Genomic DNA, 27,430 nt, shown 5'->3' with positions numbered 1-27,430 from the left:
TTGTTTCGAGGCCAAGATTTTAAGGACGGAAAATACATTCATGTTTATTATCACGATGACCATTTCGATACCATTACCAGTATCACTGGATTCCTGGGACACATATATTACTGTGAGAAATGTGATTATGGTTATAACAATCGAGAGCAACACAAGCATTGTGGAATGAAATGCCCAGATGTTTGGCCTCTTCACCCTGTCTGAGCGAAGAACCAGTGCCTTGTTCAACTTGTCTGCGCACGTTTGTCAGCCCTACCTGTTACCAACAACATCTGAAGACGCAAGGTTCACAGCAGAAATGTGCTTGTCAACTCCTGAGATTGTGCCCTACGTGTAGACATGGCATATGTACCAATAATACCAAGGCACACGTATGTCGAGGAAAGAAAAAATGTCACATTTGTCACCACATCGTGGACTTGGAACACCAATGCTACGTGCAAAAATACCAACCTCCACCAGAGAAAGAGGACGGTCACAAGAAGAAAGGCAATTTCATCTTTTTCGATTTCTAATGCATGCAAGAGACCGGTATTCACATTCCTAATTTCTGCGTGGCTCATCCAGCGTGCGAGAAGTGCATTCAAGAACCTATCTTCAGTCATTGCCTTCACTGCAGCAAGATTCCTGGAGGGCGTGAAAAAAATCTTTCGGGGACCGAACACGCTAGCCGATTTCGCTCGATGGGTCTTAGACCCCATCGACAAGACGTGGAGCCAAGAGGACATCGAACGTTACGGAGATTGTCATCGTCATGCCACGGTGATGGCTCACAATTTCTCCGGATACGATGGACAGTTTCTTTTGAGATACTATACGGAACGAGGCACCGAGCGTCCTAAAGTCACTTTGAACGGAGCCAAAATCATTTTCATGCAAATGGGACAAGTGCAGTTTAAAGATTCGATGAGTTACTTGGCCATGCCTTTGAGTCGAATGCCTAAAACGTTTGGAATGACAGAAATGGCTAAAGGGTACTTTCCACACTTTTTCAATACGGAAGCCAATCAACATGCCGTTCTACCCCATTTACCTGAGGCTCACTATTACGACCCCGACAACATGCGTACCGAACAACGAAAAGCTTTCTACGCTTGGTACCAGGCTCACGCCTCCGACCCTTTCGACTTTCAAGAAGAAATGCTAAAGTATTGTCGTTCCGACGTGGACATTTTACGACGTTGCTGTGGAAAATTTCGAGAACTGTTCATGGAACACGGAGGGGTCGATCCTTTGAAAGAAGCTTGCACCATTGCCAAAGCGTGTTCCTTAGTGTATCGACAACGATTCATGCCTGAAAACACCGTGGCTGTCATCAGCCCTCAAACGACCCACTATGTCAAGCGTCAATATTCGGTCAAAGCCCTACGCTGGTTACATTATTTGTGCGACAAGGAAGACAAATGGATTCACCATGCCCGCAACGGAGGGGGTGAAAAGACCATCGGAACGTGTTCGGTCGATGGCTGGGACTTAGAAAACCCTAAGATCGTTTACGAGTTTAACGGTTGCTTATTTCACGGATGTCCCGTCTGTTACCCTGACCGTGGCACTAGAAATCAGTTTTTGCAACGAACCATGGAAGACTTGTACCAGGACACTTGTCAGCGATGCCTAAAGTTAGAACAGCAAGGATACCAAGTGGTGGAAATGTGGGAACACGAGTACGATCACCGTATGAAAACCGATCCCGAGTTTAAACGCCTCGTGGAAAGTTACCAGTTCATGGACCCGCTGAACCCGAGGGATAGTTTGTACGGGGGAAGGACCAATGCCACCTGTTTGCTGTACCAAGCCGACGAAGAGAAAGGAGAAGAAATCAAATACTTGGACGTGTGTTCGCTGTATCCCTACGTGTGCAAATATTGTCGCTTTCCTGTAGGGCAGCCACAATTGCTGACGGAACACATCGACCTGAAAAACATTCGACAATACGAAGGCTTGATCAAGTGCAAAGTTTTGCCTCCCACGAATCTATACCATCCCGTCTTACCTCACCATTGTCAAGGCAAATTGATGTTTCCCTTGTGCCGTACTTGTGCCGAAACGTGCAACCAAGACCAACCTTGTCAGCACAGCCAGGAAGAACGTGCCTTGACGGGAACCTGGGTCAGTGTAGAATTGTTCAAAGCTCTGGACATGGGATACCGACTGTTAGAAGTGTACGAAATTTGCCACTTTCCCAAGACACAACAATACCACAAGGGTGATCCCAGTCAGAAAGGCATTTTCGCCGACTACGTGGATGCCTTTTTGAAACTGAAACAAGAAGCCAGCGGCTATCCTTCCTGGTGTCACACTCCCGACGACCAAATACAATTCAAAGAGAAATACTACGAACAAGAAGGCATCACTTTAGACCACATCGAGAAAAACGAAGGCAGGCGATCGTTTGCCAAAGTGATGTTAAATTGCTTGTGGGGTAAAATGGCACAACGACCGTGTTTACCCAAGACGGAATATTTGACAGAACCTTCCCGCTACTTCCAGATGATTCACGACAAAACCAAATACATGAAATACGTGGACGTCGTTCGAGAGAATTTGATCTTGGTCAATTACGAAGAAGATTTGGACTTTGTACAAGACGACCCTTTTGGAAATGTCATCATTGCGGCTTACGTGACAGCTCATGCTCGCTTAAACTTGTACGAAGCTTTAGAACTGTTAGGGGAACGCGTCCTGTACTTTGACACGGACAGTTGCATTTACATCCATCACCCGAGTCAACAGCACCCTAACATCGAAGGAGACCGTTTAGGAGCCTGGACAGACGAGCATCCCGACGACAAGATTCTAAGTTTCGTCAGTGGTGGTCCCAAAAATTACGGCTACGAATACCGGGACAAACAAGGAGAAGTGCACACGACGTGCAAAGTGAAAGGACTGACTCTGAATTATCGTACCAGTCGAGTGGTGAACTTTGGGGTATTGAAAGAAGCCTTGCAATCGGGAGAGGATGGAAACTTTAAAGTGACCACCTATCAACCGAACAAGATTGTACGTTTACCCACTCATCACATCGTCAGTCGGCCCTTGGAAAAAGTCTATCAAATCGTGTACCAGAAGCGAGTTCGACTTCCCAATCATTTCACCTTACCGTATGGACACGTTGGTATAAAACATTGGTTGTAAGAGGATAGTTACCCCACCAGAAAGATGACTTCACCACAGCAAGAATCGATTGAGAAACCCGATGAGAACTCCAAGTTCAAACCCTACCATTTTCCAGTCTTCTTACCTGACTATTGTGATTGTGCCCGTCGATTGGACACGTTTCAGAAATGGCCTATGGATAGGGAAGGATTACCTTCTTCGCATGTTTTAGCTAGAACAGGATTTGTCTACTTGCGACCTGAGTCAGGATTGGGATACGAGGTACAGTGTTTCGCTTGCGGACTGAAGTTACGAATGGATCTATGTATCTATAAAGATTCAGCTATTCTGGAACATACTCGATGGTCTCCGCACTGCCCTTACCTTTCTATGGCCTTTCCACCCATCACACTACGGTACAATGTTGACGGTACCTTAGAGACGGTACCTTCCGGAACAGGACATAAAAAACGTAAAAAAGGAAAGATGTACAAGCTGGAGACTGCATTGCGACTAGTATAGAAAGGGGCTATGGTCAAGATCGATAGTTCATTGTGACTACCAAGACGAGCGAACAAGATGAATACTTTCAGAGAAACACAGAACAAGTTGTTTAGAAAGGCACAATTCAAGTGTGAGGCTTCGGAAGTGGAATGCGATTGTGAGCCTTGCGATGGGTACGATGCTGTACGCTGTGACCTTAGCGATGCCGTAAAGCATCATGGGAACTTTAGTGTCACTACCCCTATCATGGAAAGGGATGCTGTGCGTGTCAAACCTGTGGGATGCGAAAGTGATGCCGCTCGTCCTCTTGGACACTTTACTGGGTTGAAAGGGGAATGTTCACCTTCACGTCTACCCCCCTACGGATGTCATCCAGCCCTGAGCAAACTCCTGCCCATGTTACTCAACCCTCATCGAAACGAACCTGTGAAAGACGAATATTCGTTCCCTGTGCGTTTGTCGGAATACTGCGACTTTGAAAATCGTCTTCAATCGTTCAAAGGAAAATGGCCTAAGTATCTTGGAGGACCGACCCCCGAAGAATTAGCCAGAGCCGGATTTTTCTACTTGGGTGAAGGAGATAAAGTCAAGTGCTTCAGTTGCGGTGTGTCACTTCACCACTTGGAACCGCAAGATTCGGCCTACGTAGAACATGCTCGATGGTCACCGAATTGTCATTACTTACCCTTAGTAGGACCGAGACATTGAAGTAACTTACCATAATCTGTTCATGGATACTTTACAAGAGAACATTCGTGCTTTGCCTGTGGAGTTGAGAGAACGCATTTACCGAGAGCTGGTCAAAATACAAGTGAAACGTAAAGAACAATTGCATCCGTTACGTCACCGGTGTTTGAACCACTGGTACCTGAAGGCTATACAAGGATTGATTCAATTGAAAGTGTTCCATCGGACAGACATTGATCAACGATCCTCTTGTTTTAAAAAGGATTGGTTTGTTATGGACGATTCTACCTACATCATTGTAAACTTACTGCATCGAATTCCAGAGGAAGAGTTAACGAATTACCAACATCTTGAACACAATGTCAACTTAGTGAAAGAGGAAACTTCTGAACGAATTGTAATGTGCAAATTAGTGACTAAACGATTTAAATTCGACACTGAAGTAAAACCATGTTTGTGCAAAGAGTACATTTCTTGTGTCAGACCAAAGAGGATTTAGTATGACCTATTCATGGATACTTTGCTAGAGAACATTCGTGCTTTGCCTGTGGAGTTGAGAGAACGCATTTACCGAGAACTGATCAAAATACAAGTGAAACGCAAACTCAAAGTGATTCGTCCGTTTTTAAATTATGCTCTGTTCCAAAGTACAAGAAGACTGATTATGAGTGGATATTACATTAGGCACAAAGTTAAACGAGGCTATTGGCCACCACCCAACGATTCCAAAAACAGTGTATATACTTATGGATACTTTACAAGAGAACATTTTAGGCTTGCCTGAGGAGTTGAGAGAAAGGATTTACCGAGAGCTGGTGAAAATACAAGTGAAACGTAAGGAACAATTGCATCCGTTAGGTCACCAGATTTTTAACCACTGGTACCTGAATGGTATAAGAGGACTGATTCGTCAGAAATTTTTTCAGTGGTCAGACCTTGTTGAATACTTTCAGTTTGTGAATGATGATGGACCAGACGTTCGTAATTTTGGTTACTTCGAGATTCACTTACTGCAACTTATTGAGGAAGACGAGTTAAAGGATTACCAACATTTGTTACATGGAATTTGCTTAGAAAAACTAGAAACATCTAGACAAACTCTGACGTTTCAGTTACAGTATGTAACATTTAAATTCCCTACTGAAGAACGAACATGTTGGGTTAGAAATTACCTTTATTGCTTCCGAAACAAAGACACTATAAAATCAAGTTGCCATGCCACGGATTATGTCACATATCATTGAACAGATTCCGTGGAAGGAACTCAATGACCATATTCAAACCGTGGATCATTACCATCGATTATTACAAGAACTGTATCCATTCAATTTGGGACGACAAGTGGTGTGTGTCTTAGTGACTTGTTTTCTGGGATTTCGTTTACCAGCCGATTCTTTGTGGACTCTTTACGATCAGTACTTACCACCTCAATGGCCTTAAATGGTCACGAAAAACTCCTTTTGCTCAAAGCCTTGCGTTTTCATCTGGATACTTCTCGACCTCTACGGGAAAAAAAGATTCGTCAACTTTTAGCTACCCAAGACGTGTATGACGATGTGTGTGTAGCTTGTGACTTACATCCCCATTGGACAGATGTCCGTGCCTGGAAAGAATGGGATTTTGAGGCTTGGACCCAAGAAGTGGCCCAGTATGCACGAGAGTTGTTCAAGGAAAAAAGTTACTTTTCAACCCGTGTTAGTGACGGTGCCAGAAGAACCCGTCACCCAGAACAGGACTGTCGTGGACAGGCCTGAAAGTCCCTTTCGGGAGGACACTTGTGTGACCTTACCCCCTACTATAGAACTGGTTAGAACATTACCCAAAACATGTTGTTGTACAGACACTTGTTTTTATTCCACGTTAATGGTTATCATGTGCCTTTTATTCTTGTACTTAAGCCTTTGGCTTTTATGTATTTTTGTCTTTCGTATTCATGTTTGAAAAAAAACATTCAATAAACGTGTTCTGAAAAAGTATATAAACTCTTGTCTTGTTTGTTTTTCGTGTCACAAGTGACATTTCCCCACAATGGCTACCTCTGCTGTCTCTGCTCCCTCTTCCTCTACTGTCAAAGTCATCGACGAACACTTAGATCATGCCAGTTGGGAGGCTTTGTATCTTCGCCATCCCTTTAACATGCTCATTGCTGGACCTAGCGGTTCAGGCAAAACCGAATTCGTCAAACGTTTGATCGAACATAAACATCATTTGATCGATCGTCCACCTCAGCGCATCGTGTGGTGTTACAAAGAGTGGCAATCGGCGTACAGCCTCTTGCGAGAAAGTCAAGGCGATTCCATCGTGTTTGTGGAAGGCATTGCTAAAGAAGACGATGGCATCGTCTCTGACTCCCGTCAAACCCATTTGGTCATTTTCGACGACATGTTAGGAGAAGACGAAGAAGAAATTAAATTGTGGTTCACGCGCAAAGGGCATCACCGTAATGCCAGTGTCGTTTACATCACCCAAAATTTGTTTCAACAAAGTAAAGCCCATCGCACCATCAGTCTCAATGCGCATTACGTGGTCTTGTTTAAAAGCCCTCGAGATAAATCGCAAGTGCAAGTCTTAGCCAAACAGTTAGGAACGCCTTGGCTGACTCAGGCGTACGACGATGCCACTCAAACGCCACACGCCTATTTACTCGTCGATTTGAAACCTACGACTCCCGAGGATTTGCGATTTCGTACCCACTTGTTTCACCACTGGTGCCAAGATGGAGGGCCTGTCCTGTACACGTCTCCGTCCTCGACTTCATTTCACTCCCCATAAAAAAATCTATAAAAACCCCAGACCCTTTTTCGTCTGTCTCACACAGTGTGAACATGACGTCCATTCAGTCGCATCTTCCCGTCAAATTGATTCGTGCCTTGTATGGCATCAGTCGAGAAAAAAATCCACAAACACGAGCCCGTGTCTTAGAAGCTAGTCTCAAAGAAGTCTTACGATGGTTCACGGTGACGGCACGTCAATTACTCCAAGGAATCATTCAGATTCCTCATCAAACCAAACGCTTTTTCGATCGAAACAAAGTCGCTTTGGTCCAACTGGCCGATCCCCGCATCGACACTCAAACCAAAAAACAAATCATTTTGAAACCTGGAGGGAGCGGTACTCTAGGAGGGGTTATCATTCGCTCTCTCTTAAGATGGGATCCTAATGCCCCCAAAGTTATCCCCAAGACAAAAGTCCAACGAAGCCCCAAGAAGAAAAAGAAAAAGACCAGGTCCCCAAGGAGAACTTCTCCAGTGGCAGGACCCTCCTCTGACCAGACACCACCACCACCCCGGAAAAAGAAAAGAAGCCCCCAGAAAAAGAAACAGAAAAAAAGTCCCCAGAAAAAGAAAAGTCCACAGAAGAAAACTAGTCGCAAGAGAGGTACTTCGGCCAGGACGCAACCTTACACTGGCAAACCACGACCTGCCACAGCGGTGACTGCGTCTCCAGCAGCCTCACGTTTATCCACTTCTCCGTTAATGACACCCAGAACTGAAGAGTACTTGGAGACGTTGATCACACCAAGAACTTCTCTGTTGATGACCCCAAGAACTTCAAAAGTGGCAGGACCCTCCAATTTAGTGGCAGTGGCTGCTGCTCACAAAGTACCTTCTCCCAAAATCAAAGTCCAAGAAAGATCGGGCATGTTACAAAGTTTACTGGATTTGTCCAAGCAAGAACTGGCTCGATTTAGTCCGTTGCGTACCCCTGCACGACGTGTCATGCCTGTCCTCAAACTGATACGACGTAAAGACAATCAGTGGCGACGCGTTCCAGTATAAAAAAGGCCTGTGACCAAGTAGGGTATCAGTGTTTTTTTGGTGCTCCTGAAGACTCAAAGATGTCACCCTCCAGAAAACCCCAAGGAAAGAAAAGGAAAGGACTGCCACCACGTTTAGTTAAACATGGGGACATGTTATCTGTCCTGTCCAAAGCTTCTCCACCCCTATGAAAAAAACTCATTCAATCGGCCTCCAAAGAGGTCATCGATACCGTGTGCGAATGTTGTTTGAACGTTTTGAAAGGCACGATCCCTTTGTCCAAACACCAGAAACAATGCTTAAGCAAACATCGTCACGTTCTTCGCCAAATGGTTCAAAAGAAAATTCCCATTCGTCAAAAAAAGAAGATGTTGGTCCAACGTGGAGGCATTTTGCCTCTCTTGTTAGGCCCCATACTGAAAGGAGTCTTGGGAACCATGTTGGGAGGACTGGTGGGAGCAAGATAAAAAGACCCTTGGAAGTCCCAAGATCTCAGAATCTACAGCTGACAACCCCATGGAAGGACGAAAACTAGCTTTAGTGCCTTACAAACGATGGATGGAATACCATCGGTGGCAAGAACAACGCACCCCGCATTTACCTCCCAATCCCAATTTGAGCGAGATGTCCCAGTTACAACACGAATTGCAGTCCTTGATGGATCGCCAAGATTTGTCCGAAACAGAAAAATCGCAAAAGTACGGTCAACTCTTGCAACGACTGCAACTCTTTCACCAGAAAGCTTTAGACGAAACAGCTCTACCCACTCTGAAAAATTTTAAGACCCTGATGAAAAGTCCAGCACCATCACCAGTACCAGTACCAGTATCCAAGACAGAAAAAGGAGAAGAAGAAGAAGGGTTTCAAACTCCACCAGAAAAAGTAAGCAAGTTAACAACACCACCTACCTCCAGAATTGGATGGATTAAAAAGATGATGGCCACCCCTTCTTCATCACAAGAGAAAAAGAAAGTGAAGACAGAAGTGAAGACAGAAGTGAAACAAGAACCGATATCCCCCGCTCAGACATCCTCCTCTTCAACACCTATTGCCGGTCGCACACGCAAAGCATTGCAATCCAAGAAAGTACCCCAAGAGAAAAAGAGTAGCATCCTCCAAGAGTGGGTGTCTTATTAACACACAAACACAAAAAAAATGGAAAAAGTCTTAGCCAGCATTTACTACGATCCGTCCCATCCTGCAGGTTACGCAGGAGTTCAAAAATTGTATCGTGCTGCCAAAACTCGACTGAAAAGTCTCCGTTTACCTCAAGTGCAACGATGGTTACAAGAACAAGCTACCTACACTTTACACAAACCCATTCGACGCAAGTTTGCCAGAAGTCGCACCCGAGTGGAAGGCATCGATCATCAATGGCAAGCCGATTTAGCCGATGTCTCTCATTTGGCCAGCTACAATCGTGGCTACAAATATTTGTTTTGTGTCATCGACGTCTTTTCCAAATTTGCCTGGGTCGTGCCCTTGACTTCCAAATCGATCAGCGAGTTAGTGCGAGCCCTGCAACGGGTGTTGAAACAAAGCGGTCGTCACCCTCTTCGATGGCAAACGGACAAAGGCACCGAATTTCTGAACCAAGCTTTCCAAAAAGAATTAAAGAAACGTGACATTCATTTTTTTACCACCGAGAATCCCGAAACCAAAGCCAGCATCGTGGAACGTTTTCAACGCACTTTGAAAGAACGCATGTGGAAATATTTTACGCATCACCACACTCTGAAGTACATCGACATCTTACCGCACCTGGTGCAAGCGTACAACCAATCTTACCATCGAAGCATCGGATGTGCCCCGCAAGACGTGACTCCCGACAACGAAGTGTTGGTGTTTGAGCGCCTGTTTGGTACGTCCCCGACGAGGGCTGTCCCCAAGAAAAGTGGAATGTTGGCCGTAGGAGATTGGGTGCGCATTGGCAAAACCAAACGCACTTTCGACATAGGTTACTTACCTAACTGGACGACCGAATTGTTTCGCGTCACTGGACGAGTGCATGGCCGTCATCCTGTCGTCTATAAATTGGAAGACATGAACGGAGAAGTGCTCAAAGGAACGTTTTATTTGCCCGAGTTACAACGTGTCACCAAAAAAGAAGACGACGTGTACGACATCGAAAGCATTCTCGAACGCAGAACCCGTAAAATGGGCAAACGACGTGTCAAAGAAGTCAAAGTACGTTGGAAAGGATATCCACCCAGTTTTGATTCTTGGATCGACGCTTCGCAAGTCATCGACTATAAAAAGAAGTGACCATCATGCCCTTTCACACATCAGACGCAGCTACGTCGACCACTCCTTCTTCACCTAGTTCTTCTGTGCAAGATTTACAAAAACAACCCTTTGGGTGTGGTGTGGAGAACGTGTGCCTAAAACGCAAATCGTCTTTTTCTGCCAAATCTTCGTGGTGTATTGTGTCATCGGGGCAGCCATTGCCAATTTGAGTTTGCAACAAGGAGACAAACAATTGTGGACCATTTTATTGAGCAGTTGCATCGGTTACCTGCTTCCCAATCCCTCCCTGAAATTCTCCTCGAACGGGAACAACGGGAACCTTGTGTCCAGTGCCAGTGTCAGTCACCACTCCAACCACAATCAGAACCCCATTTTGGGCGGAGACACGCCTCTGACGTCCATTAATATCCCCTCGGACAGCCACAGAACTCTGGAATTATGAGTCACGAAAACCAATTTTACTTAACCTTACCCAGTGACAGTTCCATGGAGGTGTTTCCCCACAACACGTTGTGCTGTTACACGGCCAAATTACCTCAGGCCATCCCCTTAGATCACGAAGCCCATTGGGAAGTGGCTTTAGTAGAAATGATTCACCCGACCCAAGTCCTCAATGTCCTTCCCAATCAAAATAAATTTGATGTGGAAGTTCATGACGAGCAATTGCAACAGGAGTTGGATAAGAGAACAACCATATCTGACATTAAAACCTATAATGAGAAAACTCAAAAGTCGACCTACCACTTGTCCATTCTCCCAGGCTATTGTTTTAGTGGTCATCATTTGGTCAGCGCCATAGCCTCCAGGTTTAATGGCGTGTTTGGGAAAGCTTTTGAGATTGTCAAGAACAAAAGTGTCACCATGGAGTACCACAAAGTAGCTCGTCGCTTCTTGATGAAATTTGAGCGGAGTAAAATCATGTCCATTGTATTTGTCCTGAATTGTTTGACATGTTGGGCGGGGACATGGAGCTGAGGAAGAAAGTAGAAAAAGAAAAAACGAATCATCAGGCATTTACGACAACGAGACTTTTGCCAAGTATTTTCGTACCCCGGTAGAACTGAACCAAGGACTGAATTTGATATTTGTGTACTCTGATGTGGTGGAGTACAACGTGGTGGGACACACCTCCGTACCGTTACTGCGTGTCATTCCTTTCAAAGTGGATTCTGCCACGAACGCTGACGAGGAAGGTGGAAACACTTACCACGTCCACCGCGAATTTGTCCATCCTCACTATTTGCCTGTCAGCAAGTCGTATTTGGACACGGTCAACATTACTATAAAAGGAGATTTGGGACAAAACATTTCATTTACTAAAGGAAAAGTCACGGTGAAACTCCATTTTCGAAAAGGGTTCTCTCACGATTCGTAAGTCAGATATCCAGTGTACCGAGGGGTTGCTCGACAGCGAGGACACGGTGTAGGAGATATGTTAAAATCGGCCTTTCGTTCGGTGGCCCCGGTGTTGAAACCGATGGTGACACGCGGATTGCACGCCTTGAAAGATGCGGCACTGACGCAAGGCAAAGAATTTCTCCAAAATGTCATCATCGACAAACAAAACCCTAAAGAAGCCTTCATGAGGGCAGGCAAAAATGTCTTGCTGCAAACGGGCAAAGACCTTTTGAGCCGACGAGACACACATATAAATACCCTGCACGCTACCGAGTCAGGCATTCAGCAAGGACAAGGCAGAAAGAGACGACGACGAAGAAAACACCCTTTCACCACACTTCAAGCTAGAAAGGCCAAGAAAAGAAGAACCGTTCGAGACTTAGACGTTTTCGATTATTGAGACACAGCAACAAAAATGATGCACCGGGAGTCTTGTGCTTGTTCTAAGACGGAACTGGACCTGTTTGCCATGCCCCCCACCATGATGACGATGCAAGAATCCCAGTGGGTGGAATTTCACCCGGTCTCCTCATTGACCGATTCCGCTCCCATCGAGTTCGAAATCAAAGGACAGCCCGAAGATTACATCGATCTGAATAGCAGTTACCTGTACTTGAAAGTCAAAGTAACCGAAGCGAACAACGGTCCCATAGACGCTGATGAAGCAGTAGCTCCCGTCAATAATTTCATGCATTCCTTGTTTAGCGAAGTGGACTTGTACTTGAATAAAAAAAACTGGTCAGCAGCAGCATGGATACTTACCCTTATCGAGCGTACCTGAAAAATCTCTTGACGTACGGAAAAGAAGCCAAGAACACTCATCTGGATGCTTGCGTGGTATGGAAACCTGACCAAGCGACTAAGTTCAACGGCATTACACTTGCTGGGGATGCTCAAAATTTATCGGGATTTGTAGAACGACAAAAGAAAATTGCTGGAAGTCGTAGTTTAGAACTAACGGATCGCTTGCATTTGGACATGTGGTTGCAAGAAAAGTATTTGTTGAACCGGGTGGATATCCGCTTGAGACTAAATTTCAGCAGTGCCGCTTTCCATTTGATGGCTGCTCATGATGCCACTTACAAAACCATCATCCAAGAAGCCAGACTCTACGTGCGACGTGTGGAAGTGTTGCCTAAAGTAGGTAACGACATCAGTCAGACATTGAGCAGAACGACCGCCAAGTATCCGATACGTCGCGTAGAAGTGAAAACCTGCACCATTCCTGCTGGACAGCGATCCATGATCGAAGATCATCTGTTCCAAGGACAGTTACCCAAACGTTTGATTGTTGGTATCGTCAAGAATTCAGCTTTCAATGGAGTCTACAACGAAAATCCTTTCTACTTTAATCGTTACAATGTGTCCAAGATTGAAGTCAGTCGCGATGGCAAGACCTTGTGTACCCGACCCTTTGAGCCTAACTTTGGTGCCGCGAAGAATTATTTGAGATCGTACTTGTCCCTGTACGAAGCTACCGGACAGTTAGGAACCAACACCAGTCATGGTATTACATACGACGATTATGCAGGAGGTTATGCTTTGTGGGCTTTCGATTTCACTCCAGACCAAGGCAGCGACGAGGGACATTTCCACCCTATAAAATCTGGTCAAATTCGTGTGGAAATTCAGTTTGCGAGTCCACTGGATGCAGGGAACACAGTGAACGTCATCCTGTGTGCAGAATTCGATAATACCATAGAAATTAACAGTTTGAGAGAAGTCATTCTAGATTACTAGAAGTCATGGAAGACTGTTATCCCTCTTTACCTAGTGGAGAAACTTTGGACATGAAATGTAAGGAGACTGTGGAAGAAGAAGTGATCATGATGAAGTCGAGATGGCCAGAACAAGAAACCCATTTAGTCTCCTGTTTTGCCAAACACTTGGTGGAAAAAATGACGGAGTTGATCAAGAAAAATTGCTATGGATGTCAAAACGATCATCCCAGTCAAATTCAACACGATAAATGTCTGATGCTGAGTCAAGAAGAAAAATTGGACGAGTATCTGGACGATGCTTGGAGTCTCATCTCGGACAAAGACGTGTTGCACCAGTGGTATAAAGACTTGCGTGAACATTCTTGTCCACCATTAACCACTCAAGAGATCCATCGTATCGAAGCTCTCCTGAATCAAAGTGAGGAGACGAAACGAAGAAACGGTTATTTGTCAGACATTTTCAAGCAAAAAGTCAGGATCGAATTGACGACTTATTATTACCTGTGAAGAAAAATACCACACAAATGGATACCTGGGAACTTTATTACCTTTTGAACCACAGTTCGTATACGGCTTCTTGGAATCCTGTCGTCTGTGCTAAAGATGAACTCCCTCATCGCAAACCTAAAGACCATCAAGCTTACGTGATCAACACGGACGACAGTCATCTCCCAGGAACCCATTGGGTAGCCGTCTACTTTCCTCAAGAAGGATGTGTGGAATATTTTGATTCGTACGGATTGCCCCCTTTGGAAGACGATATCATCGACTTTATGAGAAGAAATGCTCAAACCACCCGATTCAATAATGTGAAATTACAAGGCACAGATTCCTTGGTGTGTGGATAGTACTGTGTGTATTTTCTGCATCATCGCAGCCTGGGCTATTCCTTAGAACATTTAGTGACTCATTTTGATCCTCGTTCTTCTTCGAGAAACGATGTGAAAGTAGATCGATGGTTCTGTGACCATTATGCTTATCTTTTGTCTCAAGCTAGGAAACGTAGTGTCCATCAATGGCCTAATGATTTCCAACAGTGGAAATCACAATTTCATTCACAACGTTGTCAGCCCTGTTTAAAGTAGATTGTTAATTGAGAAAAAATGTTTGTGATTTGAAAAAAATGTTTGATGATATCATGTTGGATTATTGTTAAAAATGTTAGAAATGTTGTTGTTTAGTGTTAAGTGATTTTTGAATAAAAAATGTTGTGTTTTGAAAAAAATGCCTTTGTCTTTTGTTTAGCCATAAGAATGTTGGATTGATGCTCTTTCATTTCTTACTATCCCTCTCATGACACTCACTGAACGTTGCGGCTCGAAAACCGTGTGGGGGATGTTTTCCTTCACGTCCGCGCTTTGACTTTAAGAACCGGGGTTGTTTCCAGTCTAACCATCCATTGTCGACTCATGCTCCTAAGAAGATGTGCTCCAAACTAGCTAAGCTCAACGAAGCCTACGTGAATTTGCATAGGGTCAGACACAGTCTGATACCGAAGCCAGAAGAAATAGAGAATGTGAGAATGTTAAAAATCACTGAAGACCTGATAGAAGAACTCTTCAGAGAAGAAATGAACAGGGAAAAAGAAGAATGGACAGAGAAGTACAGACTTCAGAGACAGCAGCAACAACAACAACAACAGCAGCAGCAACCTGAACCTGACAGAGGCTTTGTCGATTGCCGTATCGACACCAAAGAGTTCTTCTTCTCTTTCCGAAGAAGCAGACCTATCGCCAGAAAGTCTATCCTCAGAGGACATCGCATTCTTAGAAACTAAAAAAGAATGCCATAGCAAACAAAAAAAAACAGCCCTTTTCAGGGCTACCCAATACTCTAGAAAAGAAATAACGATTGATTTGCCAATGTGTGTAGGTAGAGTAGTGTGAAAATAAACACTAACTCTTTTTTTAAAAAATATGAGGGTATGTGTGTGTGTGTTTGTGTGTTTGTAAGTGCTCACGTACGTTGGTATGGATAGTAGATTAAAATGATGTTTGTGTTTTGTTTGGCTGTTAGAGGTGTAGATTTGGGGGTTATATTGGATTGCTTTGCGTATGTAAATAGTCTATTGAAGTGATTTATAAAAAATTTTTGGAATAGTGATGGGTAGCATAAAAAAGTGAGTGAGTTTCTTTTAGATCCGCGCGTTGTTGTTTCTTTGGTCATGATCTAGGTAAGATCAATTTTATGTTTTTAAGGGGATGTTTTCCATCACGTCCGCGCTTTCAGTATAAATTGAAACTCGCTCGGCAGTCTAGCTACCCTTGTTGATTGATCAACACCACCAGAAGAATGAACACCAGAATTGTGAAACTGTTAGAACTCCAGATGCACCTGGAATATGCCAGGCGCATACTAAATGAACTGGCCGCGGAGGCCATTGTCGAAGAAGCAAGAATGAAAGAGGAGGAGGAAAGAAGAAAAGAAGAGGAGGAGAGAAGAAACAAAGAAGAAGAGGAGGAGAAAAGGAGAGAAGAAGAAATTTCAGAATCCCAGAAACCGAAAATTGGGATTCTGAAGCCACATATCCTGCCTCTGCACTCCCAAGAAGAAAGGTGAAAGAAGACTGGGGAAGAAGATGCGTGTGTGGCGCCAGGCCAGGAAGGTGCAACCATTAGATAGGTGCATCTGGAGTTCAAAAAAAAACCAACAGCCCTTTTCAAGGCTACCCAATACTCTAGAAAAGAAATAACTATTAATTTGCCAATGTGTGTAGGTAGAGTAGTGTGAATATAAACACTAACTCTTTTTTCATAGTGTGAGTGTATGTGTGTTTGTGTTTGTGTTAGTGTTTGTAACTGCTCACGTAAGTTTGTGTGAATAGTAGATTATGGGTTTGTTTATTGTTTCTTCGCGTATGTGAATAGTATAGTTCGGGTTTTATTATAAGAAATGAGAAAGTAGGGGATGTTTTCCTTCACGTCCGCGCGTTGTTGTTTCTTTGGTCATGATCTAGGTAAAATCAATTTCATGTCTTGGGGGGATGTTTTCAATCACGTCCGCACTTTAACTATAAAGCTAACAGTTTAGCCATTAGAACCCATTCCACGGAATAAAGACAAAGAAAATGATGGTAGCAACAGCGTTACTAAATCATTTGATAGGCATTTATTATTGGATAGTAGATGTTATGTTTGTCATGGAAAAGATAGAGAAAGAATTCAAATTAGAAAAGTGTCTCGACTGTTTCAATAATTTGAAGGAAGCAAAGGAGATAGTAACAGGAATGATGGAAGAAGAGGAAAAGAGACTTAGAGGATTGATTGACCCGCCTTATGTAAGAGTGGGAAGTTTAAAGGAAGCACTTGAAATTGTCATCGAAGTCAGGTGCTTCTTAGAAAAGATATTGAATTGGACGGAGTGGCGATATGTAAAATGGGGGTTGGACCAGCTGACAAAAACGGAAGAAGTAATGAGGAAAGTGATGAAGGAAGAGGTAAAGAACATCAAAGAAAGTGGACAAAGGAAAGAAAAGAAGAAGAAAATAGAAAGAGAAAAGAAAGCTTCGAGAAACTCAACAATAACTGGATACGAATACAGGAGAAATTCCGAGCTATGGGTCACCCGGACTGGATGCCTGAATCAGAAATAAAGAGGAAGACAGGAATAATGGCAAAAGTTAGAAGATGGCTACAGAAGTGGAGGAAATAAAAGAAGAAGATAATGATGAAACCAAAGGCCCTTTTCAGGACCACCCATATTTCTCGAAAAGAGATAGCCTTTCAATTGCCTACCCCTTTTTTAAAAAATTTAAAAAAAAAAAAAATCCCATGTTAAATTCCCCTTGTACGTAAAATGACCCACAATTTATTCCCATGTTAATTCCCCTTGTACGTAAAGTGGTATACGATTTTTCTCCATGCTAAATTTCCATTGTACGTAAAGTGGCCCAGGGGTCTCTGTAATGCTAATTTCCATTGTACGTAAAGTGGCCCACTTCACTACTATTATTTCGACTTGCTGCAGTCATTACGGCAATGTATTGATTAAAATAAAACCCGTTCTTCCTAAAAAGGCAACCATTTTAAAACGCTGATTTTCCCATAAAGACTACCCTCTATCAGCAATAAACCTTTTCCAAAGTTGTTGAACACAGAATTCAAAAAATGTAAATTAAAAGTCACGTAATGTTTGTACATTAATATGATGTTCGTCCATCGGTCACGATGAGGACAATTTAATGTCATCGATTCACTGGGGTTGGGTCCGGAGATGGCTGATCAGTCCGATCCGGGCCCGAAACAGTCTGTTGCATTGGGGACATGGATGTACAGGTTGCTGACCGGGTGTTGCGGAACTGCTGTTCCTGGATTTGGGCAGATCACGTTTCTCAGGTGCGTCCAACAGTCTTTAATGCTTAAATGCTGCCGCACTAGCATTGACTTGACTGCGCGAAGCAGATCGATTAGCAGCGACACTCTCCCAGCTGTCAGAATCAATGCCTAGGTTCTTCAGCGAGGCATTGAGGGTGTCCTTGTACCTGTTTTTTGACCACCGTGAGATCTCTTGCCTTCGTGTAGCTATCCATAGAAGACCTTCTTAGGTACGCGTTCTACCGGCATGCGGACAACATGGCCAGCCCATTGGAGTTGTGCCTTGCACAACATGGTGTGGATACCTGTCATGCCGACCTTAGTGAGCACGTCTGTGTTCGGTACCTTGTCCTGCCATCTGATTTTCAGTAGTTTTCTCAGGGAGCTCATATGGAAGTGGTTCAGTTTTTTAATGGTGGCTACACACAGCCCATGTCTCGCAAGCATAGTGGAGGGTGGGGAGAACAACCGCTGCTATACATAAATATAGCGCACACGTAATTCTCAACATATTTATTCTGAGAACAACGAACAGAAACCTGTCGGTATCGCAGCAAGGTGGAGAAAACCAGATTCATCAAGTAGTTAGCACGTGTCAGCGATGTATTTGGTTTGATCACGTGACTACCGCATTGACCTGTGCTCTCAGCTTGGTGAATCGTTTTTTTTTTCTCTCCAAGTTGCTGCAACATTTAAGGATTTCTGGTCGTTGTTTCCAGAATAAATATTTTTTTGAAGTTTGTTTTTTCATTTGTCATAAATATTACGTGACTTTCATTTATATGCTCGAACTGTTTTCCTACAGCAACATTCGAAATGGTTTATTGTTGATATCATGTGACTATTTGAACTCTGTTGTCAATGACATGTTGGTTGAGAGAGTTGTGTAGTCATATGACTAGGAATGCAAATGGCGCGTTCCAGGTCAAATTTTGTAAACGCTATAGTTTCATCTAGTCTGTCAGCGGATTAAAGACAAGGAATGCTATACTCGCAATTCCAGTTTTTTTGATAGGCAGTGCACTCTAACCCTACACCCCAACATAAATGTCCAAATATCAAAACTGGGGTGGCAAGGGTCAGAGGAAACTCGGCCTAGACTCGTGGATACGGTACCACTTATTAGAAGACTGTCATGAAGTCCGCCAGCAACCCCAATCTAATCAATAAATATATAAAACCATCTACCTGTCGCAATCTGTATTACATTACCAAACTCAGATGTTTCAAGCATTCGTCTGTTGTCATTGTGTTAAGACAGCGAAGAATAACTCGTGCAACTCGTCCCAGGGGACGAGTGCGTTATAAGAGTTACTGGTCCTCATTATGCTTAACACGATACACTTCTCCAAGCAGTTTTCACTTAAAAACCGTAGGTTCCTGATGCAAGTTTCATACTATAATGGATAAAAATCCATGAAAACATCAATACTCTAAAATATTGCAGTAAATTTAGAGTATGTGCACTTGGTTATAGCGCCCCGTTTTAAGCAATTCTTAGATTTGTGTGATTACTTGTTTGATTATTGGAATTCGGCGCCGTGGAAATATTCCTGGCCCGAACTAATGAGCTAATTAATAGGAGCAAACGTCACGGAGTGAAGTGTTAGTGTGTTTCCATGATGTCTTGATTCACTAGTAGTGAATTCCCACCAAAACCGAATGAATGTCCCTGTCGTAAAATAGTACATATTAAAATCTAGTGGTATACATTGGTAGCGTGACTGCAAGGACAGTACTTACGGTATTAAACCGGTAAATTACACAAGGGCATAAATAAAAAGGGACTTGGCAGACACCGTTTATGTCGCCATGTGGGCGAATATGGTGCAGTTATATCGGTGAAATGTGCCTGGAAAGCATACATTGACTGGCCAAAGGTGGCGGAGTTAAAATAGTTCCCATTCTTAGGGAGTACTCATATATGTTCTAAGGCGTGAATGGTTGGTGGTACGGAAACATAATGAAGCCAAAACACGCAGACGTACGGTTGATAGATAGTTGGCAGTTTGGTTTATCTGTGGTCTTGCATTAATTAGAGGAAAATTTAGGTATAGAATGGACACGTCGGGCTTTCTAATTTACAACTGAGGTTGTATGGAAGTCTTTGGAAAGTCGGGGTAAACTTATAACTTCTAGCGAGAATCGCGCCAGGGTTTGACAACCGCTCGGTCAAGTAAATACCCGTGTGCGTGTAACAATATATAGCTTTTCATATAAGTGTAATAAAATACAAGGTTTGAAACTAAAAAATGTTGCAGTTGCATGCATAACCCTGCGACTTCTTAGTCGTATTCGGGTTCCAGTGAAACGTTTCAGTAATATAGTTGTCATAGTTTTCCTTTACTACGACCTATCGTACAGCTTTAAGAGTTAGATATGGGAGACGTTATGAGCCAATGAATGTTAATATCGTATGATGTTTGTCTAGTAAGACAGTGTTGTGATCGCCATAGATCACCCGTATTTTTAAGATTATGCTGGTTTATTAATACGTTGTCACGCCTAAGTAAAGATAGCAGACATATATAAATGTGTGTGTGCGTGTGTGTGTGTGTGTTATTATCTTTCAAAAGAAAGATGTCAGTAACTTGTATTTAAAAGAATTTCAACAGTTCCAATTTCCACCAACTATCGTACTAAATGATTAATTTTAGTCAAACAACTGTTACATTGCCTGACCAGATGAAAACATTTTGAGATTCACTGTCTCTTAACGTGTGGAAGTTCTGACTTATGAAGACTTGCGACAGCTCGTTGAAAGGGAATCGTTTTCACATCAGAATGACGCCTAAAATACTGAAAAGTATCGCTGTAAATGTAAATGCCATTAAGAAATTAAGGGTTAAGTGGGAATCTGCAACATACAGTCTTTACTCGCTTATAAGATGAGTCCTACTACAAACTGTACAGACCGAGATCGGCTGTCGCATAATGCGTCTGTGCGGTTTGTTAGCAGTATGAAGTAAAAGAAACAACACAGATTCTGATCTGCAGGCGCACTATACCTCGAAAGATGATGATCTCTGTTGTTTGCAGTTTGACTCGACTTATAAGCGAGTACAGACGGTATTATGTTGATAATATTTTACAGTCTTAATACGAGATTATATCGGATAGTGGTGGAAATAAACGAAGTCGCTTCCTTCTCAACACTGACAACAAGTAGTCCAAGGACGAATACGTATTAAAATTTTACTAGACCCAATTTTTACTGAGTCTGGACGAGAGGATAGGTGGATTTCCTGAGTCCAGTCGTTACCATTGACCCTTGACGATGTTATCCTTTACGTCGTCATAGTTACTGACTGGCGAAGGTGTATCATTACGTTTTCAGGTGCAAAGCTAAACATACTCGTTTTAGTTTATTAATGAGAAAACATTTGCTTCATTTGTGATGGATATTTTTTTTAACAAATAAAAATCATTATCAAGTCGAATATTACATGTTTAAAAACTCTTGGAAGAAAATGTTTCATGTTTTACGACAGAATATAACGTGTTGCTGTCTTAAGTGGAATAGAAATGTTTTGTCACAATCTTTCCAGTAAAACAAAATGAAATCGTTCTTTGAGTGTCCTTCCATATTTGATAAAGATCCAGAACTAACAAAGTGCATTTACCATCACCGTTTTTAAAAATTAACAGAAATGGTTTGAAGTTATGTATAAATGAATTTAAAATATTAAATACAAATATACTTTATAAACTTGTACGTTCTATTCCCAAAACTTGAAATCATTCCACATTACGTTTTATTACCGGAACTTGAAATAAATCCACATTCACTCTCTGTCACAGAACTTTACTCTACTTCTATTTTTATTATGAGCAATGAATGCATTTGTAAATTCCGAACAGTTTTTCCAAGTTTGGAGTAAACTGTGTTGCTCGAAATGCCGAGTAAAGTTTTGTACGTCATGGTGAAATATGAAAATAATCGTGTCCATTTCCGACGAGAATGGACGAATCAATTGATGCTCGATCACACTCATGTAAAGTTCAGATGACTAAACTAAGAAGTCCGAGAGTTTTGATTGTCAAATATTTGTCTGAAAAACCATGATCATGCCCAACACGTATCATGTGATTTTTTCATTTTATATGAACAATAAGACTGACGGAGGATTGGAGAAGATCTTCCAGAAAAAAGAAGATGACCAATAGGAAAATATCTTATAAATAGCGTTGAAAGTAACTGTATAAGCACGATTCTTCACAGAAAACTGTAAATGTGTTCATAAAACACAAATGCCAAACCGCAGTGCCAAAAAGAAACAAAAAAAAAAAAAACTGACCCCAAACGCAAAACCTAATCAAGGGATGAAGGAAGGACGAATAAAGGTAGGGGCGGATGGAAAAGGGGAGCACTATAAGCCCTTACCACTATCTGGGGATTTGACGTAATAAATATAAAGTGGTACCAAAAGAAGTCGGCAAGATTGATCCTATCAAGCAGAGATTTAATCGACGGGATCAAAATACATTGAAGAGTCTCTTCGTATTTAGCCTCATCTTACTACACTCCATGAAAACAGTAATTAGTAACTGTAAAGAAAAAGTATACAGATATACTTCCTTCACTTTGTGGTTGTTTGGGTAATGGCATTGTAGTCACGGATTTCTTTTTTCCTTTATATCTTTTATCTTGGTTTTAGGGACACTATTTCGTTTCAAATTCAATTCATAGTGGTGCAAACAGCAACAAGAACAACAACAATAATAATAATAACCAAACGTTTTGTACTCTTACAAAGTATATATATATATATATATATATATATATATATATATATATATATATATATATATATATATACACCCAGGTAAACAAGCCACCTGACACCCCTAATTCTCTCTTGGATCAAACTGAGCACGCGGAGCAAGGTCTTTAAAAGGTATTTGCCAGTGGTATTGTTTGAGACTATACCAAAATTAGAATTTTTTAGGCCAGAATGTCTGAAATAATTCACGAAGTTATCCAGTATAATGTACACTACTCTTAAATGGCAAGAAGTCACCCCACCCCCTTCACACAAGGGAACATATATAAACATACATAGTCCGACTATAAATATATTTCATCACTCGTTTTAAGGCTAGCATTTCAAATCCTGCGTAGAAAGGTAAGAGGAATAATTTTCGGAAGCGTTGCCTCCCTTTATCTGCAAGTTTTAGACCGTACTTATTTGTTTACTTTAGAAAATAAAATTAAAGGTTAATACGAAATTGAAAACAATGTGCAAAATTCACATTTGTTGAGATGAAGAACGTATTATCACTTGAACATGGAAAATACTTTAGAATAGAAAGATGTTGTTACATTGTTGAATGAAAAATCAGCTGCTACAAAACGTCTTGCTATTTAAGCAAGCCATGTTGTATGCAGATACAATGGATTTCACACGCATCTCGCTTCATAACTTGTTCATCAGTTTTGTCGAAATGTTTTTATGTAGCTAATGAGAACTAATCTATTTTTACTGTGACAGATGAATACATCGATAGAGAGAATTGACTTTGAAGGCAACTTCATCCTAGGTGACGGGGCCAAGGTACTTTCCAGGGTATTAAAGGACAACGTCTACGTTTCAAAATTGGTGGGTATTGGTAATGTCATACACGTGCTTTGACCTCCAGGAAAATGTTTTATTCTATATGTGTATAGTTTAAGCAAGTGACAACATTATAAGCAGATGGCAATTGCCTGCTGTCATTCGACGAACTGTTTATTGCATTTTTTATGATGTTGTTGATCAACTGACGAACACTTTAGAAAGTTAGAAGTAAATCAATTCCAAATATTAGATAACTATGATACTGGTTGCAGTCTAGAAGTGGTTTTGGAGATTCAATTACAATTTGCATAGCTGTTTCATATACACATTAACTCGGGGGAAATTAGCAATGGTTTAAAAATAATACATCTCTTTTATATAAGAAGTCAGTATGCTTCAAAACGCAAAAATGCTGAACCAAAACTAATATGAACTTTGGACAACAAAGAGAAATATGTCATTTACTACAGAAAATGAAGCTTTAGATGCATTATTCTTGAAAACTGAGACAACTATACAGAGTTATCTTGTCTGATTAATAACCATATTTTACAGTAGAAGTCATTGTCTGTTATATTAACACTTTTTCACCAAATGCTTATGAATACACACTTTCACCTATACTTGCTTTGCTTTTCTCTCGAGGTATCTCCAGCCCATATGTGCTGAAATGTCAGAATTGCTGCAAAACATATTAAATCGTTGCAAATCTCTGTTTTTATTGGTTGGACTGAAGCTATTGTAAGCAGGTAGAAATGTAATAATTCAGATGCAAGTGTTATTATTTTAAAGAAAATGTGAAACTTGTGAAAAGATTTAAACAAGCCCAGTACATCTGGATCTGTGAAACGTTAGTATGCAATTCCATAGCCAGCTTCAAACCTCAATACTGTCCAGTTCAATTCAATTGTGTCGGAACTAGTTCGTCCGACCATGATGCTTTTCCATCTACTTCGTCCTTTGTGGTTCTCGTGAATAAAAATGCATCCAAAAATGTGTAGCGGATAGTATGTCAAATAATAATTTGAGTGTTGTATTTATTTAAATATTTATTTGTGTGCAGTGTCAGGGTTGACTGGTACGTTATACCCAGTTGCAAGGCAAGGGCAAGGTGTTGTACTTGTTAGTTATTTTTTAAAGTCTAAAATCTATTGTTTCGGATTTATAATCCGTTAGTTAAGGACTAGAGCCCGTTACTTATGGCCTGGAACACCGCAGGGTCTATACATGTTGTATTATGTCTGTAAAAATAGCTAAGGTCAATCATTTAGATTCAAGACATCAATGTTTAAAGCTTGTTTCTGGTACAAAATACCTAGATCATACCTTTATTGATCTTCCCTATTCGCATATACCTTTTGCTGAATTCACTCTCTAATTTTGTATTCTCTCCACTTTTACACCATTATAACGTGTTTAATTTTTACACACTTTTCACATTTCTGTTACTTCGTATTTCACTTTTCTATTTCACCTGTAAGTTCTGCTACGCTGCATTCATAACATTTTGTATTTTAATTACTATTATATATGAAATACAAGTTTACCGACAATTTCGCTTGTTCCAAATCTGTATGTCTGCACCCTAAAAGGTATATTGGCGTTTATTTCATCCATACGTTGTAAAATGTCTTCCCATATCAACTGACTTTGGTTATTGTTGGTTCGACGCCATTTCTCAGCGCACGATAAGCTATACATGGCGGCCAATATAACTGGTGGATGAAGAATCCGGGAAAACCATGTTAAGAACCACGATCTACAGGAAGCTACTGGCAGCTTTCTCACATACTCAGATTCGCAGAGAAAGGTGAGATGGCTGTGATCGGTATATGCGAGAGCTTAGGGCCATTCGGGCACAGCAGCCCCACCGACTTTGATTGAGTTTGTGGGAAATCACTGTCACTGTAGGTTTCATAAATGCAGTTAAATTGTTCATGATACAAATTTTGTCCAGGAAAATATATAGTTTATATTTTAATTACATTAACATCGTTCAATGAAATTAAAGAAGAGTCTAAATGTCTTCATGATTGTTTCTACGTTTGTGTGGTTTTTATACTTTACTTTTTATCTGGGTATACCGGCTTGGTTCTGTAAACTCTCAAACGTAGTCAGATTTTCATTTCAGATATTATCGGAAAACAAAATTGGCAACAAAGGTGCAAAAGCTATTTGTGACCTTCTAGTCGAAAACAAACATATTGTATACCTAGATCTTGCAGGTAAGATACTTCTGAATTCGCTCCTTGCGTGCATTATTTCTTTTGGGTGGGGAGTACGTATCAATTATCGATTCTATACAAATGTAGGTACAATTTTCCTGTTCTTTCAATCTAATGTATCTGATTAACGATTTAATGCAAAATTGCTCTCACAGGGACAGATTTTAAATTTGTATGTAAATACCATCATCTAGACTCTACTACTATAAAGTTGTACGTGCATCATAGATCATTTCTTTATTGATCATTTCGATTCTTGATGACACATAAATGACGTCATGAGATTTGCTTTAATTTTGTATTTATTTTACATAACACCCATGAACGTAATTAAGTAATTGTAATCAAATCCTTTTTCTATTAAATATTAGGAAATGAAATAGAAGACTCGTCAGGACAGGCTTTCTATGATATGCTTTCTGTAAGTATCTATGTATATATTTGTATTGTTTTAAAATTACAATGAACAGTGCAAAAAGTTGTTTTTTTTTTTAAAATTTAAATACCATAAGCGCTTTCGACTCTCGTTGACTCTCCGTCAAAGGAAATACCAAACAAAATAAACAAAAAACAACAGCGAAAACGTTGAATTTACAACACTATAATATCGCACTCCACTGGTTTGAACTCCGATGATAAAATGGCAACATAGATGGTATTCACTAGCAACAGGAGGAACAAGAGTGCCATCTGTTTTAAAATATCAAGTAATGAAGCCATAGATTATGTCCCGGATAATTAATTTTCTCTTTACTAAAGGCAATACTACTACTACCAATAATAATAATAATAATAATAATAATGATAATAATAATAATAATAATACTGTAATACTACCAACATGAGCTACAAATAGTACTAATAATACATAGGTGAATAAAAAATGAAATAATTGAGCGAATTATATAGCTGAAAAATATGGGCTCGAAACAGATAATGGTGTTATTTTATTTTCATTTTCGGATGGGCGCCGGTTTAAGCTGTGGGCCGGTTTAAGCTTGTTTCATTGGTCTTCTTTATCTCTGTTTTGTATCTGCATTTTACAATAACTCATTGTGAGGCAGAAGCACATAAGCCAGTTAAAAAATTAGTGCTTTGAACCGTTCATTGCCGTCTTTTGTCTTTTATGGAATTATCTTAATCAATCCAGGACAAAGCGATTCTACATTGTGGGATCCAGTGCACTTCAAAGAACTGTTATTCTCCATTAATGGTGATTTGTGTGTGTGTGTGTGTGTGTGTGTGAGAGAGAGAGATAGAGAGAGAGAGAATATATATATATATATATATATATATATATATATATATATATATATATATATATATATATATATATATATAATCATTTATGAGTTGTTTCATTGTTATAGGAGAAGAGTATCTACCTCTAATGAATGTAGAGACAACATTAAGATAAAATAAAATACTTGAGACAAATGTTTTTATTCAACGCTAATAAAGAAAACATATCTGTTAATTTTGAATTGGTTTAGGATAAATATGGCTGCAAACGTGTGGCCGATTCCAATGACTCTTATTAGGGAACTGGCGTAATAATTCTTGCTGATATGCTCCAGCGTTATAGAAAAATTATAATGTAATAAAATAGGCTAGATCCATGTTATTATATATGCCGTGCAACATTATAATTTGATTTTTTATTTATATGTAATACAGATTCAAATCTTAAATATCTTATTGGTATTGATAAAATCTGCATGATTGCAAAATCAACAAGAGATGGATACCAGTTACTGGAGGTGAAATATATGCAAAAGTAAATACTAAATATATGCCAAATTAAGTTAAAACAAAACATCTTCATATATTTCATACCTTTTTGCAAATGCATTTTATGTCTGGCCAATTATACAAACTCTTTCCATAGAAAATGTTTAACTGGAATGTCAGCAAGCATATTTT

The 27,430-nt window shown here is 40.8% G+C and overlaps 1 protein-coding gene across 3 annotated transcripts in view; it reads left to right on the top strand.

The window, feature by feature from the left end:
- Positions 1–27,430, top strand: part of LOC149804197 (uncharacterized) — a 113,762-nt gene that overhangs the window by 71,427 nt on the left and 14,905 nt on the right. For all 3 annotated transcript variants that reach the window (XM_089937812.1, XM_089937804.1, XM_089937795.1), the window contains exons 5-7: positions 23,217–23,324; positions 25,414–25,507; positions 25,879–25,928. In XM_089937812.1, the coding sequence (XP_089793938.1) occupies positions 23,217–23,324; positions 25,414–25,507; positions 25,879–25,928 (252 nt within the window). The remainder of the gene's footprint in view (positions 1–23,216; positions 23,325–25,413; positions 25,508–25,878; positions 25,929–27,430) is intronic.

The sequence above is a fragment of the Sinohyriopsis cumingii genome, chromosome 2, assembly GCF_028554795.1.
Source record: "Sinohyriopsis cumingii isolate HCF-2022 chromosome 2, ASM2855479v2, whole genome shotgun sequence".
NCBI classification, from domain to species: domain Eukaryota; kingdom Metazoa; phylum Mollusca; class Bivalvia; order Unionida; family Unionidae; genus Sinohyriopsis; species Sinohyriopsis cumingii.
Note: the sequence above shows the minus strand (reverse complement) of the source record. Positions and strands in the feature narration are given on the sequence as shown.